We start from the raw sequence: 22,489 nt of genomic DNA on the forward strand, positions 1-22,489 counted from the left end.
TTTCCATCCTAGAAATTCCTTTTTTGATATAAGCACTACCTATATATAATTCATTTTCTCAATGCCAATACAAAGGCACCTATATGAAAATTGTAGGAAGGATAAATCTGATTTTCAGATAAACCGATCTCCAAAATACCTGTATTTTTTTCAAACTTTGTCATCTGCAACAAGCAAATCAATAAAGGAAATCTTAGGATATTTTAGAAAGCTTTTTGCTTAAGTAGATGTAGAATGCAAAAATAAATAAATGCGGTATTTTAAAAGTATAATAAATTGAAGAACAAGTTTTATGAATGCTTTTTTTGGTATCTTTAAAATATCTCCTATATTCTAAGTTTCTGCCATAATGAAATGAATTTTGCACATCATAACTCCTAGAAAAATTGGCTTAATACCACCAAATATAATAATCTACTGTGATCTGTCCAGTAAATAGTCTGTGACCGATAAACTGAACATAGTCATCTAAGAAAGAACAATGGATATGGAACTAAATAAGTTATCAAGGGATATTTCCTATTTTTCTTTCCAGGAGATTAGTAAAACAGAATAAACATTCATTAGGTTAAAGCAGTTTAGGATTATCTGGAACTGGGTGCTTTGACAAATATTAAAGTAATGCAAAAACAACTAGCTAATTCAGTCAAGCAAGTAGCCCCTTCAGTAAAAACATCACTCAACCTGAATATTAAGTCATATTGCAAAATATTTTTTAGAACAGATTTTTTGGAAGTTTAGTCCCATTGCCAACTCAAAGCTAAAGAAAAGCATGAAATAAATATAATATGCATTTGAGACACTGAAGGATACTTTCTTCTTCTAGGCTCTTCCCTCTCACAAATATTTTTCCTGCTTTTTACTTTCTCCCTTTACCCCTCAAAGGGATGCATCACCTACCTCATTTCTATCAATCTTTGACCAATTCTTAACTAACCACTGACATATGGGTGAATATACTTAACCTATAACAGCTCTCACCCACTCTAACCATTGGTAATTGTATTTTAGGGGATTTATTTATTCACTCAGTTATTCAATAAATATTTATTAGTAGTTCTTTTAGATTGTGTTTGAAATAGAATGACCATCAACTTAATACAGACTGTTATATAGTTATATATAGTTAGGAAACCTTCTGGTAACCACACACCTAAAGCCTAGAATAGATACACAAAAAAAGTTATAAAAAAATAAAAGAAATCCAAGCAAAACCATCAATAGCAAGAGAAGAGTATAAGAGAAGAAGAAAGGAGCAGAGAGGAACTACAAAAACAACAAGAAAACAATTAGTAAGATATGTACATACCTATTAATAATTATCTTCAACGTAAATGGACTAAATGTATTTTCCAAAATGAAGCTAAAATGTTGCGGAGACAGGTGCTGGGGTTGATATTTTGAAGCAGGGAACCTACCCTCTTTTAAAATACAAATCACACCTCTCAATAATCTGCATACTTGCTAGGCTAACTTGTGTGTAATTATCATGTATTATAGTAATAGGTAATTATAATTATAATTTAATAATGCTAATAACATCAACAACAGTTCTCTCTAGAATTTCTCATAAGTCCCAGGTGCTTTATATCTGTTATTTATATTTTTCACAATCAACTTGCAAAAGTAGTTGTTATTCCCATTTTTTAGATGATTTGCTCATACTTATATACCTATTGATTAAAGTCTAAGACAAAGAAATTCTGGCATTGCTTAACTTGATCTTTAGGGATTTTCCCATAGATAATTCTAAATACAGTGTGAGGAGTTGAAGCAATGAGGCAGTGTATAGCCAAGGTACACCGTAAATAAATTTTGTACTTTTCCTATAAAAATTTGACACTGGCAAGAGAAATGTTACCAATATTCAGTCTGCCATTTATCACACTCTACTATGGTGGTTTTCAAACTTTAAATTCAATGGCATCATCTGAAGAGCTTGTTAACATACAGATTGCTGGACCCCCAAAGCATCCAATTCAGTAGTTTTTGGGTTAGAGCCTGGAAATTTGCATTTCTAAATATTAGCATTTCCTAAGTGGTGTTGATACTGCTGGTCCCTGAAACACACTTTGAGAACCATAGCCTAGTACACTGAGTAATGTCCAAATCAAAAAAATTTTTCTATAGAATTCTAGAAAAATTAAAAAGCAAGAAATAATTATGTATTGGAGCCTGAGAATGATTTCTGAGATTATTCAATATTAGAAAATATTATCCAGTCCTTACCCCAAATCTCTGTGGAAACCTCATTTTGTTTTTTTGTTTTTCTGGGGGTTCTTTGTCTGTAGTTCAATAACCGCCCTATTATCAACACACATAGGAATCTGGAGATTGCATACTCCTTGATATCTACTCTATTTATCAGCCTTACTGAATTACTTACCTCTGCTCTTAAGTCTCCATTCCAGCCCTACACCACCTAACATAGTCATATGGCAAACACTTGCTGTGGGCTCAAGATTTAACTCAAACACCACCCATCTGATGAAGATTTTTCTAAGTGATGTGGATTCTATTCATTGTTCTTCTTTCTCTTCCCGCACAGTATTACGCATATTTTTTATCATGTATTCCACTGTATTCTCTCTCCCTCCATTGTACTGAGCGCAGTGCTCAGCATAAAATAGGCATATTTAATATTTGTGCAATGAGTGAAAGAATGACTATCCAGGTCTCTTTCACCTTGAAGTGTCCTCCGTCTCTAGAGTATGCTGGACATTCCTAGGACCACTTTACCACAATAAGGGGAAGCATGACTTTTGTCTCTGGAACCCTCACCCCTTTCGGTTCTCACCTCTTCCCACTTAGAATACTCTGGTTGCCCTCTCATTGCCCTGACCCTTCTGCTGACCATTCCTGTGTCCTTTCCACTGCCCCACACCCCAGCACTGTGCCTGCCCAGGCCTGCCATCTCCAGGCTTAGCCAAACTAGAACTGGGAATCTTGCATTCTCTCCCAGTGACTTCCTTTCATATACATATTATTTGGCACTAACTTGTCACATTTCTAGTAGAGCTATTTTCCTTAGCAAATGGAAAGGATGCAAGAAATTTCTTAAAGTTTTAAAAACTGATGAAGCTTAATATACTACCTCCACCTGAGGCATTTTACTAAAGCTTAAGTGAAAGAAACAAGTGTAAGTAAAATTTCCAGAATAAATGGTACAGGGACTATGTGAGCTGATATTTGAGAAGTAAGGAATTGCCTCAGATTACAAAGGAGAAAGGCCTTCTCTACCTCACACTGAAGGCTGCCTAGGACACCTTTGTTTTTCAAAAGTATTGAAAACTTTTTATGGTTTGGTAATAACCTGGCCAATAACGTCTCACGATCTGCTTTATACCTCATTTAGAAGATAGATCCCATTTAAGAAAATTGTTATTTCAATGGCTTTTGGCTTTTACATCTTTCTCTGCTTGGCTCCCCCAGCCTCTGTTGCAGAGAATACATTGTAAAGTTTATATAATGTCATTTGCTGTGATTAGAAAACCATCTACCTGCTAAAAACCACTGCAAACTAGCCTCTGAATGCTCTCCATAAAAGGGTTCCATGTCATATTAGTCTGAGAAAAATCACACACCCTCCTCCCCTGTTCATCTTTACAATGAACACCCACAGTATGACATGTTGTGAGGAGTCTAACAGCAAAGAAACCTGTTTAACCTCTCAGCATTTCCCACACTTTTTCTGACCACAAAACCAGTTTTTTTTTGTTTCATGTGACTGGTTTGAATTTTACCCATAACACTTACTAGTTCCTTGGAACTAACTTTGAGAAAATCTTGCCCCATTTAGCAAACTAAGAAGAAAACTGAATTTATGAAGAACTGGGATGCATAAGAAAAATGTGCTATGAAACAATTTTTTTTCTAATTAGTAGTATTTCTCAAGGCAAACAAAAAAATTGAAAATAACTTCAAATTTGCAAATTTGAAAATAATTGTCAGTTTACACTGACAATATAAATCTTATTTTTTAATTAAAATTTGGAAGCCTCCACATTTCCATATAGGCTAAGGTAAAGTATTTACTGAAACCTTACTTACTCTAATTTACCTAATATGTGCTGACACTTGGCCATGCCAAGAAGTTGTATTTCCTACAGGGCTGGAGGTGAGGGGTTCTAAGGAATACATTTCCTCTCACTAGCAGGTGATTTTCTTTTAACCTCCAAATTGCACAGCCAGAGTTGCCAAGATTGTCATGCTGAGTGGGTCAGAAGTAAAGTGATTTTCTAAAATATCTTTGCAGAAGAATTTCCCTTAATTACCTACTGAAACCAAAGATGTAATCACAGGTACAAAAGGCTAGCATTCAAGAGACATTGGCTGTGGTGCTCCGCAAGACCAATTAAGCCAATTAACTCATATAGTATTGTAGTAAAATGAAAGAAAAGTCATGATTGAAATTGATATGGGAGGTTCTTTTTCCTAACACACTACATGACTTAGCAAAATAGCTAATCTGTCTCTAAAACAACTGCTTCTTTCTTCCCTCAGCTTACAACTACTTCTGTGGTACTGGTTGCCAACATAGGTATGCTTTCCATTATGGGAAATATATGTCATTTGCCTTTGCGGGGCAGTATTTTTGGTTAACGTAAATGTCTCATTTCTGAAAGAAAGTAATATTCCTAATGCTGCTGCTAAATGCTTGCAGAATGACGTAGGTGAGAACAGTATTACGATACAAGCAATATAATTATATGCAGTAGTTGCAGAAAGAGAAAGGAAAGGAATGAAAGGAAGAGGGAGGAAAGGAAGTGGGGGAAAAGGGAGATTTTGAGACTGAAATTTCAAAAACAGCCCCTTTCTGGAAACCAAATGCATATTTAATTACTTACTTCTGAATTAGTATATCAATTCTAAGTCATTTCCAAATGTAGTTGTCACTTGCCATTGCTCTATGGAGTCAGGCCTGACATCCTGGCTGTGCGGTGCAGCTTTTGAAGTTAAAAATTTTCTACCCTCCAAATTGATTCTTGAGGGTTGTCTTAGTACTTTGAGTGCTCTAAACAGCATCCTGCCAATTAAGAGTGAAAGTTGTCTATTTTTCCCGTCATTTATAAATATGATCTTTTTACAAAATATTATTTTAACCTGGCATCAGCACACAGGAAGAATAAATTCCCAGAGGAAGAGAGAAGGGGTGGACTTGAACCCAGATGATATCTTAATGCTATTTGAGAGCTTCAAACATAACAGTGCTACTCACAAATGCTGTAGGTGAAAGGGCATCTCGCTATAACTTTGGAGGGAAATTTGGTAAAACCTGTCAAACAACACACACACACGCGAGCGCACCCACCCTTAGATCCAGGAAGAATTCTGCTTCTGGAAGTGTGTTTTGCAGATAAGTTCATCATGATGTTTAAAGCAGGGAGCATTGCTTTCAATAGAAAAAGATGCTTAAAAATTAATTGCAGTTGGCTGCTAAATAAATGTTGCTTCATTCATACAGAAATAAATGAGGTGGCTTTGTATGCGTAGAATTGAAAGGAGTTCCAGTCTGCATTAAATGAAAACAGCTGAGTGCAAAGGAATGCGAGGTGTATTCTCCCAACTGAATAAAAATATATGTGCATTACATATGAATATAGATAACTGCTTTTATATGCCAAGAAAATGTCTGTCAAGATTCTCTAGAAACCTTAACAGTGGTTGACACTGAAGCATAGTTGTAGGGCAGCCTCCAGGGTTCACGGAGGCTCATGGTTTTTTATGCACTTTTGTACTATTGAAATTTTTATCATAAGTATATATCCATTTTCCATTTTAAAAATCTACATAATTTTAAAACTTTTATTAAAAAGAACATTCCACAAAAATACATCAATCATCCATTAAGATCAAGTAGGATTTATTCCAGGGATGCAAGGATTGTATAACATTCAAAAATCCATTCAAACATCATCCACCACATCAACAAAAAGAAAGACCAAAACCACATGATCATCTCCATAGATGCTGAAAAAGCATCCAACAAAATTCAACATCCATTCATGATAAAAACTCTCAACAAGATGGGTATAGAGGGCAAGTACCTCAACATAATAAAGGCCATATATGACAAACACACAGTCAAAATCATACTTAACACCGAGAAGCTGAGAGCCTTTCCTTTAAGATCAGGAACAAGACAAGGATGCCCACTCTCTCCACTGTTATTAAACATAGTACTGGAGATCCTAGCCATGGCAATCAGACAAAACAAAGAAATACAAGGAATCCAGATTGGTAAAGAGGAAGTTAAACTGTCACTATTTGCAGATGACATGATATTATACATAAAAAAAACCCCTAAAGAATCCACTCCAAAACTACTAGAACTAATATCTGAATTCAGCAAAGTTGCAGGATACAAAATTAATACACAGAAATCTGTGGCTTCCCTATACACTAATACTGAACTAGCAGAGAGAGAAATCAGGAAAACAATTCCATTCACAATTGAATCAAAAAGAATAAAATACTTAGGAATGAACCTAACCAAGGAAGTGAAAGACCTATACCCTGAAAACTACAAGACACTCAAGATAAATTAAAGAGGACACTAACAAATGGAAACTCATCCCATGCTCTTAGCTAGGAAGAATTAATATTGTCAAAATGGCCATCCTGCCTAAAGCAATCTACAGATTCAATACAATCCCTATCAAAATACTAACAGCATTCTTCAATGAACTGGAACAAATAGTTTTAAAATTCATATGGAACCACAAAAGACCCCGAATAGCCACAGTAATCGTGAGAAGGAAGCATAAAGCAGGGGGGATCTCACTCCCCAACTTCAAGCTCTACTACAAAGCCACAGTAATCAAGACAATTTGGTACTGGCACAAGAACAAACCCATAGACCAATGGAACACACTAGAGAGCCTAGATATAAACCCAAGCATATATGGTTGATTAATATATGATAAAGGAGCCATGGATATACAGTGGGGAAATGACAGCCTCTTCAACAATTGGTGTTGGCAAAACTGTACAGCTACGTGTAAGAGAATGAAACTGGATTATTGTCTAACCCCATATACAAAAGTAAACTCAAAATGGATCAAAGACCTGAATGTAAGTCATGAAACCATAAAACTCTTAGAAGAAAACATAGGCAAAAATCTCTTGAATATAATCATGAGCAACTTTTTCCTGAACATATCTTCTTGGGCAAGGGAAACAAAATCAAAAGTTAACAAATGGGACTACATCATGCTAGAAAGCTTCTGTACAGCAAAGGACACCATAAGCAGAACAAAAGGCATCCTACAGTATGGGAGAATATATTTGTAAATGACGTATCTGACAAGGGGTTAACATCCAAAATATATAAAGAACTTACACGCCTCAACACCCAAAAAGCAAATAACCCTATTAAAAAATGGGCAGAGGATATAAGCAGACACTTCTCCAAAGAAGAAATTCAGATGGCCAACAGGCACATGAAAAGATGTTCCACATTGCTAATTATCAGGGAAATGCAAATTAGAACCACAATGAGATATCACCTCACACCAGTTAAAATGGCCAACATAGAAAAGACTAGGAACAACAAATGCTGGTGAGAATGTGGAGAAAGGGAAATCCTCCTGCACTGCTAGTGAGAATGTAAACTAGTTCAACCATTGTGGAAAGCAATATGGAGGTACCTTAAAAAACTAAAAATAGGAATACCATTTGACCCAGGAATTCCACTCCTAGGAATTTGAGCGAAGAATGTAGGATCCCAGTTTCAAAAAAACATATGCACCCCTATGTTTATCACAGCACTATTTACCATAGCCAAGAAATGGAAGCTATCTAAGTGTCCATCAGTAGTTGAATGGATAAAGAAGATGTGGTACATACATACAATGGAATATTATTCAGCCATAAGAAGAAAACAAATTGTACCATTTGCAACAACATGGATGGAACTGAAGGGCATTATGCTCAGTGAAATAACCCAGGAGGAGAAAGACAAGTACCTAATGATTTCACTCACATGTGGATATAAGAACAAAGAAAAACTGAAGGAACAAAACAGCACAGAACCCAAGAATGGACTAACAGTTACCAAAGGGAAAGGGACTGGGGATGATGGGTGGGAAGGGAGAGATAAGAGGAATAAGGGGCATTACGATTAGCACACATAACATGGGGGTGGGGACACGGGGAAGGCAGTGTAGCACAGAGAAGACAAATAGTGACTCTATAGCATCTTACTACACCCATGGACACTGACTATAATGGGGTATGTGGTGGGGACTTGATAATGGGGAGAATCTAGTAACCACAATGTTGCTCATGTGATTTTATATTAATAATATCAAAATAAAAATATAAAATCTATAAAAAAGAACATTCCAGGGCCAGAGGCTAAAGATTGTATTTATCTTGGTTCTTTAGAAAGAGGAAAGGAGTCTCTGTGGGGTAATTTTACAAGAACTTATTCAAGCTGTCCCAATTGCTTCCTTACCTACACTTTCTAGACATGCATCCTACAAATAGAATGGTCAGCAAAATAGTGCCCTCCAGGAAGTGAAAACCAGATTCATCTCATGACAGTGTGGGGCAGATAGACAATAGCAGTTCTAAAATAGAATGGAATACCAGAAATCTGTGCCAGTAGACAAGGTGGATAAATTTAGGGTTTGTTTTTTTTTCAAGAGTCTATATTGTTCAGCACCGGGTCTGCATTGGCCAATCTAATGACATAGTTGGGAAAACAAAAAATTTGACATTTGAGAGTGCAGATATAACTCATTTGTGTGTTTTAACAAAAGAAAGGAATGAAGAAAAGAAAGAAAGGAAAAGAAGAGAGAAAGAAAGGAAAGAAGAAGGCAGGCAGGCAATTGATTCCTGGAACTTCATTTTTAATTTTAAGAAGGACATTAGTTTAAATGAAAAGGAGTTTGTAGCTGGTTTTCTGGGTCTTCATCTCATCGAGTTACTCAGATTGGGATAAGTGAAAATACAAGTGAACTAATACTGCCTATTTTTCTCTAACACAATTGACAGAAACAATAATGAAATAACTTGATCTTACTGGAAAGACTTACTTATAATTCTTAAATGCATGACCCAGCTCCAAAGCAGTTAATTGATCTTACTGATAAATGTTAACTAAAATAAAGCACTCAAATGGTGAAAATTTAATTTTCAAGAGTTACGTGTGAAATGCTGGCATACTCTCAAAAATATGTATGCTGACATTAGGATTATACAAGAAAACAGCTCATAAGTATTCACAGAGCATTCATTGTTCTTCTATAGAAAGCCAGACTTGCCAGGATCCGGGCAGCCAAAAGCGGAAGTGCAAATGCTTACATGCAGAGCAAACGGAATGGCTTACTCAGTAATCAGCTACAGGTACAGTCTAGCACTTCACTACTTTTAATGCTCAATTTATTAGTGTAATATTGATTTCATTCTACTTCACTGTAAATTTTTTTTGTGGGTGATTATGAAAATGGCTCCTGAAACACAAAAGTGTCATTTTTAAATAACCTTGTCTTGTATCTTCTTGGCTGTAGCAGTTTATCTCATGATGCCCATTTGTGATCAGGCAATATTTCTGCACTGTCTCGTGAAAACATGGGAAAGGTCAGGAATTCTCAACAACTGATACCCATTTATTTTTATTTCAAAATCACTATGTTCCTTAATGTTCATTTGGGTACAATTAGGAAGGGATGATACCTTATTTTACTTCTTAATGTGGAGGGAACACTATACAGTGTCACAAAGTCACACCATATGAAATACAACTTGGGAAACTTTACTTTTACCTCAAAACTTTCCTTTAATATTTAGGGTTCCAGTCATCTTCACTAACAAAATAGCTTTTCTGTAGGTGGGCCTGGTAGAGGTTTCAGGATTATCTAAGCACCAGATGAAATTTTATTGTCCTAAAAGAATGGCTCTCAGGCTTTCAAAGAGAGTTGGTAGTTGAATGAGTAAAAGAGATTTAAATTTTCAATTCAGGGAGGCATGTTTAAAAGACCAGACAGCTAATTTGATGAATCATAAATGCTGATTATCGAACTTAAGAAGCCACTGCACATTTGTCCCTTTTTAGTTAAAAATATAAAAATGCTGCCATTTCATCTCAGGAAATAGGTTGGATCTCTCTGTGGAAAGTTATAGCTGAGGTTCTCATTGTTCACAAATAAAAAACCTTTTTTTAATCTTTGTGTTCACAGTCCTCTGAGGATGAGCAGGCCTTTCTTAGCAAATCCGGCTCAAGCTTTGAAACCCAGCACCACCACCTGCTTCACTGCCTAGAGAAAACCACGGTAAGGAAAAGGCCTGACACCTGGCCCTGCCCTGGGACAGCGATCTCGTCTGGTTTTGTGACAACTCACTGCTTCCAAGCATGATTTCACTGTCTGCATCATTGGAAAATATGCAGAGAAACCCTCACAATATTTGAAATTACTTTGAAAGGCTATAATGACATATCAACTTGGAAAGTATATTTTAGACCTGTATTTTAAATATTTGTATCCTTAGTGGTGATTTTAACTCGTCTAAAATACCAGTTTAATGTAAATGGAAGGCTGTTTTCCAACAGCCTACTACAAGTCCTATAAACTATCATTTTTCCCTGATTCTTAAAACACTCATTAAATAGAAAAAAATATGAAGTTCAAGTGTTCCTGACATCTGGTAAGGGGAATATTAATAGCAATAACAGAATAATTGAGACTAACTGAATATAAGCATTTCTCTCATTAACAGGTTGTAATGAACAGAGATGGATAATAAAAAGTACTTGTTCTTATAAGAAAAATCACACATTTAATCACTGGCAAGCGCCTTGGAGCTGAGGATTGAGTCTGCGTCTCTCCACTTCATACGCTGTCAATCAGAGTTCCTCTTTAGCAAAGGCACCTGTTGCCTGGACAGCTTGTCAGAAGGGGTCACAGGCTGAGACCACAGAGCAGAACAAAACTCCCTCCATATTTGAGCAAGTATGCTCACTCACTCCCCGGAGATGCATATTTCTATTTTAAATTCTAATACATTTGCCCATCTATTTATTCATTTACCCGTATGGTCATTCAACAAGTATGTGTCACTTGCCTACTATGTACCAGAAAGTGAGGCCGACTCAGAGACAGCATGAAGTCAGGTGCGACCTCTGCCTTCGCCAAGTCTCCCCCTGGGGACAGACTCGGCAGGTCCTGGAGAAGGGCCGTGAGCCGCGTCAGCGTCAGAGTACGTGAAGCCGCAGTGGAGCGGACAGTGGGGGCGGAGCCTGTGAGGCGGGATCAGGAGAAGCCTCCCAGAATAGCCGGAGTTGAAACTCAGAGGACGACTAGGAGCTAGTCAGGCAAAGAAAGTGTGGGTGACACTGTGAGCACCGAGGAAGGCCGGACGTGACCTCAGAGGAAGTGAAAGAATCTGAGGCTGGTGGGAACAATTAGGGAATGCAGCGTGGCACATAGGCAGAGAGGCAATGGCCTACATAATCCTAGGCTTTGGGGACGTGGAAAGAACTTTAATTTTTATCTCATAATGAATGAAAAATTCTTTGAGGACTTTAAACAAGGTAGTTACATGATTATATTTGCATTTTTACATAAAGATCTATAACTTACAGGATAAGGTCAGTAACTTAAGATAATGCTTTGAAAGTCAAATGATAACATTAACTGACTGTATATATCCCTGTATCTTACTTCCCTTTTATTTTCTTTTTTTTACTGTTTTACCTTTTAGGGCTTTTTAAAAATCAGGTATTATTTAACACCAATTAATACATCTTAAATTGAGCTACCTACAAAAACATAGGATAACCAACAACAGAGTGACTTTCATTTCCAGTCACTGATGAGATAAATTAGAATTTCATTTAATAAAGAACTTGTATATGTGTGTGAAATGTGCATTGCAAGAGAAGAAAACATCGTGATCCTTTGTGAGCCATGTTTTTTCTATAAAATTTAATATTGAAATTCAAAAATGAAACTGTGTTTTATCTGATCATATTCTCTGGACCCTAAGCAATAGAATCTTAAATTTCATTTACTTCAGAATGCTTCTCTCAGCAAAAGAAAATCTGTTTGCTGTTGGCAAGTGAATCGGCTCCATAGTTTCACTAATATTTTTAGGATGAGAGATGGTTAGGTGGAATTTGGCAAGTGCAAATCCTTCGTTATAAGATTGTTCCCACCCACACAAAGGAAAAAAAATGTAACTGGAGTCGCTCTCTATTAGTTCAAACCAAAAATGTTTTCCCTTATATTTGTGAGGTAAAAATCTTGCACAGGCATTTGAAGGGCAATTCTTTATTAAATAATAAAAAGCAAACTTTATGCTGTGTTTTTCTAAAATATGGTGTATGAAATGATGCCCATCACTGCTGCTTGGCTAGAAGAGCTCTTACTACAGGTAGAAATGATGAGTACAGCCACTGATGTACAATAAAGAAAGGAGACCTCAGAAGCGTGGTGCTCACCTTCTAGGTCACACATAAAAGTGACACATTTTGCAGATAAATGTATTTTACTTATGTCACTAATAAGTCCTGTTTTTCTATACATCAGGAATTTTTGAGGAGCATCTAAAGAAATAGAAAGTGTGTTAGGTATCTCCTTTTCTAATTAAAGAATGTTTTCAATCCCGTGTTAAAATATTTCCTAATATATAAAAGACAACCTGACTTTGGACAAGTGATTAAAAGTCTTTTTTCCATATATTCAATCTGTTTAAAAAATAAAAGTCAATGTGAATTTACACAGTCCCTCTAGATATTATCTACATTCATTTGCAAGCACTTTTTCTGTAGTTTTCTAATGTCCAAATTTGATGTTTTAATTAATAAATGATATTTCAAGAGAAATTTCATCTAAAATGGACACCAAGTAAGCCCGAGTATATTGATCTTAAGGTCTAAGTGGAGAGATTTTATTTGCACACAAATGCCAGAGGTGGCTTCGATACTCTAATCTTTATTAAAATGGTATTAATTACCCAGGGGATTGTCTAAATATACACGAGCATATTTGAGTTTTAAAAACAAAGCTATAATTTCCTTGTTTTAAGTTAAGATGTGTTTATATATTTTCTTCCCATAATCTTACAACTATGGAACAGAATCACGAGTTTGTGGATGAGCAAGTCTTTGAAGAAAGCTGCATGGAAGTTGCAACTGTTAATCGTCCTTCAAGTCACAGTCCCTCTCTCTCCTCACAACAAGGAGTCACCAGCACTTGCTGTTCACGACGACACAAGAAAACTTTCCGCATCCCAAATGCCAACGTATCAGGAAGCCACCGAGGCAGTGTGCAAGAACTCAGCACAATTCAGATCAGATGTGTGGAGAGAACCCCGCTATCTAACAGGTACCTGAGAGTAATCTGTGTGTGTACACGCACCTGTCCTGATTTCCGGAGCGTATCTCCACCTACAGTCATGTGGCTACCTCTGTGGCATCTAAGTCCTAACTCCTAGGGTTTGGAAGGAGATGAAATTGATACTGTAACAAGTAGGAAATTAGATCTACTATAATATAGGAGTCAAAGTAGTAGTTATATAAGTATTAAGAGTAGAGAAAGATGGTCAAACATGCGCAAATGTATTTCTACCTCTTTCACTCCACAACTTTTTCTTATTTGAGCAGACACCCTTACACCCAGGAGCCTCTTATGTAAATGCAAACAGCCTGACGTGATAGTCAACAGTACTAAAAAGAGACAAATTAAATGGACAGTGATATGATTGAAAGGTACTCAACAGCATCTAAAAATACATCAACACATTCAGTGTAACAGTGAAAAATAAAACTGTGCTTACACAATCTCTTGAATCAATATATAGTTTTGACCAAGAAGGTATTTTGGCCACAACAGCACAAAAATCAATCCAATATATAAAAGAAAAGATAAATAAAATGCTAAAATTGTTCACCCCTGGTTAGTTCATGGACAATTTAAGTGAAAATTTTCTACTTGTACTTTTCCTTTACTTCTCTTTATTTGCTGTTTGGTTTTCCCACAACACAGATGTGTAATAAGTAGTACATTCAAACTCTACAAGCCATTAGAAAGATCAGTTTTTGCCACAGTAAATTTCTTTGTTCTTCAAATTAATAGCTGTATTTGTATATTAACAATCTATTAATTCAGTGCTGCTTCCTTGTTCACATCCCATCTTTGTGGAAAACCTGGGTGAGCTTCTGAAGTCAGGCTATGGTGACATAAATCAGATGTTTCTGGAACCAGAATATTACATTTTGGAGCAATGAGAGACTTCTGTCTCTAAGATATTCTACCTCTGCATTGTTTTGCATCTGTTCCAAAATGAAGTAGAAAACAGAAGTGTTTAGAAATAAAATCTTAGGACATGAACATTTTAATTAATATTTCTGTAAAAATAATTCATTTTAAGCCCTTCTGTATCTCCCCCCTTTGCTTTTTTCCCCCGTTTCCCCTTGCAAAAATGCCACTTGGGTAAACCTTGAAGTATTAGTAATGGCTAAGTTTTTGGGTTCTGAGCATATGGCTGTCACTAAGTTGAGAACTTTAAGGGTGTCATGTATTCCAGAAGACAAGAGAGAAAAATGAGTCTGCTCAAAAGAATGGAGATACATCCACAGAGCATATTCCTTTCAAAGTGGTATCCCAAACTGTTCAGAAGTCCTGTCTTAAAGAGAACTATTTTACGCTGCTCAACCCAGGCTTTCCAAAACTCACTGATCTTCTTTCTTGCATTTTTACAGAAAACACTTCAAGAAACACTGATTACACCAAGTTGAGCTAACTTTTAGGCATTGATTTAATATTAATAGCTTAAGTACTGTTTGTGTTAACATATATTAAAGTTTGAGGCTTCCTTTTTTTTTTAATCATGGTGATTGTGCTTAGACATTTAAAATGTTGCTTATAAACATGAGAACATATCCCTCAGTTGAAGGGAAAAAACTTTTAAGTAACAACTTTCTTTCTAAAATCTCTTTTTTCCTCCTCAGCCGATCCAGTTTAAATGCCAAAATGGAAGAGTGTGTTAAACTAAACTGTGAACAACCTTATGTGACTACAGCAATAATAAGCATCCCGACACCTCCAGTAACCACTCCTGAAGGCGATGACAGGCCAGAATCTCCTGAGTATTCAGGGGGGAATATTGTCAGAGTGTCTGCTTTGTAAGACAGAATCAGGTCTGAGAGAATTTGAACCCTAGCTGTGTGAAGAATCCCAATGTGGAAGAGAGAAGAAACAATAAACCTTTTGCAGACGAAAACAACAAAGCGAGAAGGTTGATACTGAAATAAAAACAAAGCTACCCAACTTGAGGATGGAAATAAAATCACCAAATGGCATTTCTAGACAGAGTTTGGCCTGTTTTACAGAGGAAAAGTCAGTGGCCCTTTAACTTTGTGAATGAGCACAATGAAATGCCACCTACTGATGCTTCTTATGACCAGAACTCTTTTTTAATAAAATAAATAAAATAAATCTTTGAACATAATGTTCCAGGTGAATGCAAAATAAAAAAATATGGAGGACCTTTTGATAAATTTTTTCCTGTTAAAACCATGAACATTGGCTATGATGAAGATGATCACATATTAAAAAAAAACTCATACAACACATTTGTCTGAACTGGAGGAGACCATCATAATGCATGCTAGAATTCTTTGGAGCAGTGATATCGGTGTCCTTATGTTGTCTTCAGAATAGGCATGATAACTTGTAATTGTAGAAAGGGGGAATTTCTGTGCACTTACAACAATCTGATTGTCATATTCCATGGTGGGCTGTGCCAATTAACTCCTTTTAGAACTGCAGCATTGCTCATGGGGATGCTCATTAATAAACTAAGGTGTTCAGATAGTTCAATATTAATTATTGTTTTACCTTGCACCTAGATACTGTTACAACTGCAATAATTCATTGTACACCTGTTGTATCAGGAATCAGGATTTTTTGTTGTTCTTTCCAGATCTTCATAGATACAGTAACAGCCACATTCATAGAAAAGCTTCAGTATGGCCAGGTTTTAGATAACTTTTTAATTCAAAACTATTGTGCCATAACTGTTTTTCAGTAATATTATTTGGTCCACTGTAATCCCAGGCCAGTGCATTAGTTGTTCCTGTATTTCTATAGCGCCTTTCTGTTGTGTTTATCGTCATCAACTAATGTTTTGTAGCTCAAGTGACTTTCCTACTTTTGTATCCCCCCAACAATTTATCTTGTAAGTAGATTATCATCATCAATCCCCTTGTCAAAAATTAGAAAAAAAGGAGTTGATGTCTATGAATTATCTCTAACCTCTTTGCTATTATGGAAAAGCCCAGATACTAGATATATCACCGTATGTTTCATAAAAAGAGTTGGCTGGGACTAATACCACAGGATCAATGATCCCAGAATCTCACTTGATGTATTATTTATTTTGCTTTAGATCTTGAATACGTTTTGAGAATAACTAATGTGAATTGAAATGCAGAGATAAACTACAGTGCTTTATGTAGCAATATTTGATGAAAGCCTGCTTTCTATGCATTTGGGGAAGGCAACACAAGTTTATCTCTGTAAGATTCCTGTATGTTGCAAGGAACAACTTTCTCCACTAAATCAGGAGGACGGAAGTTTAATAATACAAAGTTGATCTCTATGTACATTTAAGTGAAAAGTCTTTATACCTTTTCACCTTTGAAATCTAACAGCAAACATGTCTGCACGTGACAGTGTAAAAAAGTTTTATGTCCAATGAAGTTTTGTTCATTCCAAACCACCACTATAAGGAATAAGGTTTAGCTTCTGTACATGGGAAGAGTTAATAATTATCCCTCTATTATAGAGATTTTAAAATGCTTATCATGATTTATCATAAAAAGGAATTAATCCAGCCATTGTCAAGTAAAGCCAGAAAATTTCTTGCTTCCCATTTCTAGAACAGCTTCTAGAACAGTGCTATGCACATAGTAGATCTTAAAAAACATTTGCTGAGTGAAAGTAAAATAAGCCCTACTGTCGGGAAGAACTGGCTTTATTCCTAGTATGCCTTTTAAAAAATTACTAATCTTCCTGGAGCGTAAATATTAACAATTATACTAACACCTGCCTTTTGTCACTTTATGCTTCTAGAGCAAATATATAGTGAAACTTCTTTGATGGCACTTGTTGAAAAACTTTTTAAAAAATAGACTAAGGAAACCACAATCAGGAATACCTAGGTCTTTTGATTCCCAATGAGAAGTTATATTTTCATGATATTAATATTGCATTTAAAAAATACAGTTAGATTATTTCAGTTATCAATAATGCCTCCTTTTTCAACTTATCATTTATCCCGAACTATTCATTTCTTTAGACTTTTGGAAAAGAAAAAAAAACTTTTTGGTGTTTTAGGTGATTTAAAAATAAACTGTGTTGGTGGTGAATGACTATTGATGACTGTGTTAAGTGCATCTGTATTGTAAGTGAAGTGTAATTATTTCTGTGTACCATATGGACTAGCCAAGGTCATTGTTTTGCCGATTTTGTTTTAAATTCATATATCTTATCTCAAAGGGTAGCATAATATCTGCATTATGCTGGAAAAAAATAGACCTTTGGAGAATACTTAAATAAAACATGTGCATGCTTGAACAGGACAAAATGATTGACTGTTGCCCTTTTTTTCTTAGACTTCCTTCGTTTCCAAAAGCTAGGATGTGCCACACTTGCAGTACATACTCGGGAAGACCCTGTAACATGTGCAAACTCAAAGAACCCGTCCACAGTGAACGATACTTACATTAGCCTAATTCAGTAGAGGTAGTAGCTTTCTGCTACACTGGGAATTTAGGCAGAGACTTTAGTAGAAAAGTTAATATCATCTAAAAATAGAAGAGCATCATTGCTTTAAATGGCTGTTTTTGGAATTAGCTTGCTTGACAATACAACTCCACAGCTACTAACTATGATAATTTAAGGATAGTACGATGTTTATTGGTCATTGGGAAAAAAGGTAGCATGGGTAAAATCTGTTGTTGTTTTTAATGTGAGACTTTCAAGTGGAGTGCTCTTTGCAGTGTGTGACCCACAGTTTTTTAGCCTGTACCCCATGCCGCTTGCCTCTTGAACACTGTGGACCAAGAGGTAAGGCTAATGCCTGAACCTTAAATACTTCTTGAGTTAAGTAAAGAGAAGCTCTGAGGTAATAACTTTAGTCAGAACTCAGATTCATAATCAAAGACTTTTCTATCTAGGGAAACAGCAGGATTTATTTGTCTAGCTATGGGTGTGTGTGTGTCTACATATGTATGTTTATATATATTCACACCCATATGCATACATTTTTATTTAAAAAATATGCATATGCTGCTTTGTTTCTCTTCAATAGGGGACAAAAAACAAGGATATGTTAAGAGATTATTAGAAGAAGGAAAAAGAGTAAATCACTTAGAACACAGAGTGGTTTTAACTAGTGATAACTAGTGATCAGCTTGGTGGATAGTCTTCTCTTTTTTCTTATTAATTCTTTTCCTTTACGGTCCTTCATTTACTGAGATGCCAATCCTATGGTAAAAGGTCCAACACACACCCCCATCCCTTCAACTGAGTTACAATGTTGAGTTGGAAATAGCCTCCAGGGAGTTATTTCCATGTCTGCCAGCAACATTGCTCAAAAGAATAAAAAGGGTTCTGGATATCAAATAGATGACTCCTCAGAGTTTCATTAGAAAGGCATCTCCTTTTCCCCAGAGTGTTATTGAGGTGTTTGTTTTATTAACTCACAGGTATAAGAATGGTTATTGCTCTGCACTGTATCAGTTTCATCAGAACTTTCAACACGATTGGATAGGCACACTGTATTTTTTTTTCTAAGCAAGAGTTTGAATTGTACCCACCTTGGCTCATTTTATTTAGGATAGTAAAATATTCTCAAAAGAGTATTGTTTTTACTTTTAAGGAATTACTACTTTTGAACAGCACATTTGCCTAAGACAATTATAAAAGCTATTCACTGCAAAGAGCTTTCAGTGGAAATAGTAATAGATCCATATCAGATCCTCTAATTTGAGCATGAAAAACACTAGTCTTTCCCACGTATCCATCCTGCCCTTCCCACCATGGTTTCAAAAGATGTGAAAAAAGCTATTAAGAGAGTGTTGCAGGAGGAGTACCACATAGTGCTGCTGTGAATCCTAATCCCACCTCAAATTGATTCATCTGCTTAATCCCATTGAAATGTCAGAGAATGGGACAACAGAGCAGTAAATCTAGAAAGAAGGGTAAGTTTACAATCAGAGGCATTCACCAATCATTTGGGTCTATGTGGTCTCTATCAATTCCAAGGCATGGGGCTGCCTGCAGAAGGGAATTGAAGGGTGGGTACCAAACATGTGAAGAGAGAGCTGGAGAAACCCTAGAAGACAAGGATAGGGGTATTGACAAGGCTACAAGGTGCTAGGGATGTGTCATTAGGCTTTGATTCTAATTGACAATTCAGCATTTTTTACATTTATCAGATTAATTCCTTTGTTAGAGAACTACAAACTCTAACCCCAAAAGGTACTTATCTTAACCTATACTCAGTTTTTAATATTCAAGCACCAATAAATTGCTCAGAGATCTCCCAGACCCCCTGTATAACAGAGAACAAAACCCTAAAAGAGCAGAATAAGGAACCAGCCCCAATAAATGGGAAAGAGCTGAAAGTGCAGAAGCATGTACCTTAACCTTGAATAGACGAATCTGTTAAATTTCCCAATCAGAGGCACTGGATATAAAAATTTTAAAAGTAAAAATGTCATGCACTTCACACTTTTACCTAGGATTTCACCTAGACCTAACGAGCCTCATTTTTAATTCCCAGCCACCCTAGTAAGGGACCAATGTAGAAACTACAGAAGTAAAATCTGGATGCATCCTTTCCAATATACAGTTTATTCTGTGAATTCACAGTGAACACTAAATAATAATGACTATTACAACCAGGAAAAGATAACAATAATAATGAAGACTATTAAGTTTTACCAGGTCCTAAATACATGACAGGCATTGTGCTAATCGCTTGAAATGTAAAACTCTATTAGATAATTTATTAGCTACTTTTCTGTTGAGAAATCTTTAACACTGAAAAATGACGGGTCTGGAATTTTGTAATTCAGATAATATAATTTTTAAAATTAAATCACCTATTTCTGCAATAGAGTTCTATTTTGTAGGAACATTGATGTAATTTCTTCCTTTAACATAAAACACAAATGAAAAGAAACAGTATCAGGAAGAAGCCTGGATAGCTGTGGTCTATTGATTGCAATGTTGTTATCAAAGGTGATTAATGTTTCTGCTCATTTTATTTGGTCTGTATTTCTTTCTTACCTTGAAAAATGGGCTGCTAATAACGATTTCTGGTTGATATTGGTGAATTAAAATAAAAATAGAACCTAGCTGGAAAATAACACTTCTATCCTCGTTGACAAAGACTTTTCCAGCAACTGCTTATCAGCACAGCATACACATTGAGCTAACTTTCCAGTAACAGAGAGAACTGTTTGGTAGAACGTCTATCATCTCTCACTTACTCCCTCTCTTGAACAAGGCCTGCCAAAATTTTCAAGGTTGTTGATCAGGGCTGCAGTTATAATTTGCGTCACCTAATTGGTCTATAGTCCAAGTCCTGGAAACTTGTAATAACAGAACAGAAATACGGTAGAATTAAAGTCCATAACCACAATTCCCACCCTTCATTATCTTTTGTATCTTGTTCAAATTCTTTCAGGCAAAAATTCCAGAGGATGACAGTTAAGTCCTATTGGCATTTAGCACAATATGCAAAATAAGGTGCAAAGAGAGTCCGATAGGCAAAATGGTTGCATAATTCTGTACCCCAAGTTAGTGTGATAACAATTAAAAATATGCTTGGATTTTTACATCCTTGCAAAGAACTTCGAAATTTTTCTGTAGGTTGCTGATATTTTTTATTTGCTCCTAGTAAAATAGAGAGCTTCAATAAAGGTGTAAACACAGACATTTGATTTATACAGAACTGTAGAAAATTTAATGTACCTTTTAAAATGGTACTTGGGATATAACTACTTGTAATAAAACTTCTTCTTTGGGTTTCATCGTTTGCTTGTTTTATGTTCCAAAATAACACTGGCCTATTAATAATATCTCTTTACTTTCCATCTCAATCTTCCCTTTCCTACTTCTCAAAAGGCAGATGTGCTATTCATCCTAAGTATTAATATTTTTCCCAAAACTTCTTTCACATGAAAAATTCAGGTGAAATTATGATTTAAAAGAATTGTATAGAAAAGTTAATATTATATATGATTTATCGTTAAATCCTATTGACAATGATGGTAAATTATAAAAATGTACCTCAATGAAATAATAAAACCTCCAAATTGTCTTGCAGAAAGATTAAAATCCTTCATTTCTGTTTTACCCTAAGTAGGAATATGTAGCAGGTAAACTCTAATGTAAAAATCACACTCTATTTGAAAAAGAGGCTTAATATATATAACATAAGACAACTCCCTAGTGTCTAAAACAAAATGCATTTATTCATCCAAGTGTGTGTAAGCCTACTAATGAGAGACTAAAAAATGGAGCCCTAAATGACTTAAGGAAACTGAAACCAAATATTGTGTGGAAGATACAGAGATTGAAAGACCAGAAGAATTCAATCATGTCTGTTTCTCCGGTCATCTTACCTAGAATTCAGTTCATTGGAAAATATTCTGAGAGTTCAGTTCATTATGCTGCAATTATTTACTGTTAGATACAGGTAATATATTTTGTAAGATTATCTGAAAGTAATTCAAGACATTTCCTCTATCACCTATAGACTCAAATTTTAAAAAGTATCTCAACCTAAATTTAGATTGAATGCTAAAATGATTACAATAAACTCAGTGTAGGAGAAGAAGGTTAAGGTCATCAGTCAAAAAGTGAGAGTAGAAATGTCTCAGTTCATGTGTCTGAGTATCTCTGATATTGATTAAATATGTTTCTATAATAATTTTAGAATCAAAATTTAAATGCATAAACTTTAGAATGTCTATTGTTTATTTTTAATTAGCTGCACTTCCCTTCTCCATTTTTCTCATAATAGAGAAAAATTAATTTGATGTCCAAAATATATTAGAAGAGCCTAGCCTCAAGAAATGGTTTTTCACAATATAAGAGAAAGCCAAAAAAAAAAGTTAACTTAAGCCATCAAATGCATTTTTCATAATAGGAATATGTGAAGTAATACAAAATATTGCTATAAAAACACAAGTTCTTAAGAAATTTATTGTATGTTTATTTCTGTTTTTAATCATAGATTACCATATAACTTATGCAGTGGTTTTACTGTGAAGTCTCTTTGATGTTTCAGATAAAACTGAGGAGGGAAAATGTTAGAGGGAGCGAGTTAAACACACATGCGTGCACACATGCACACACACGTACACACACAGGCAAAATGTGGTATTCCATTGATTTCACTAACTGATAAAAATAGAATTTTAAGGAAATTCTTGGAAGGCAACCTTTTCTTGTCAGTAGTCATT

At 35.5% G+C, this 22,489-nt stretch overlaps 1 protein-coding gene across 1 annotated transcript in view; it reads left to right on the forward strand.

The window, feature by feature from the left end:
• The window catches only part of KCND2 (potassium voltage-gated channel subfamily D member 2), a 508,032-nt gene extending 492,789 nt beyond the window's left edge, over positions 1–15,243 (forward strand). The window contains exons 3-6 of the mRNA XM_036905673.2: positions 9,256–9,351; positions 10,185–10,277; positions 13,084–13,331; positions 14,957–15,243. Of these exons, the coding sequence (XP_036761568.2) occupies positions 9,256–9,351; positions 10,185–10,277; positions 13,084–13,331; positions 14,957–15,134 (615 nt within the window). The 3' untranslated portion in view covers positions 15,135–15,243. The remainder of the gene's footprint in view (positions 1–9,255; positions 9,352–10,184; positions 10,278–13,083; positions 13,332–14,956) is intronic.
• Positions 15,244–22,489: the final 7,246 nt, after the last annotated feature.

The sequence above is a fragment of the Manis pentadactyla genome, chromosome 7 (genome assembly GCF_030020395.1).
Source record: "Manis pentadactyla isolate mManPen7 chromosome 7, mManPen7.hap1, whole genome shotgun sequence".
In the NCBI taxonomy this organism is placed as follows: Eukaryota; Metazoa; Chordata; class Mammalia; order Pholidota; family Manidae; genus Manis; species Manis pentadactyla.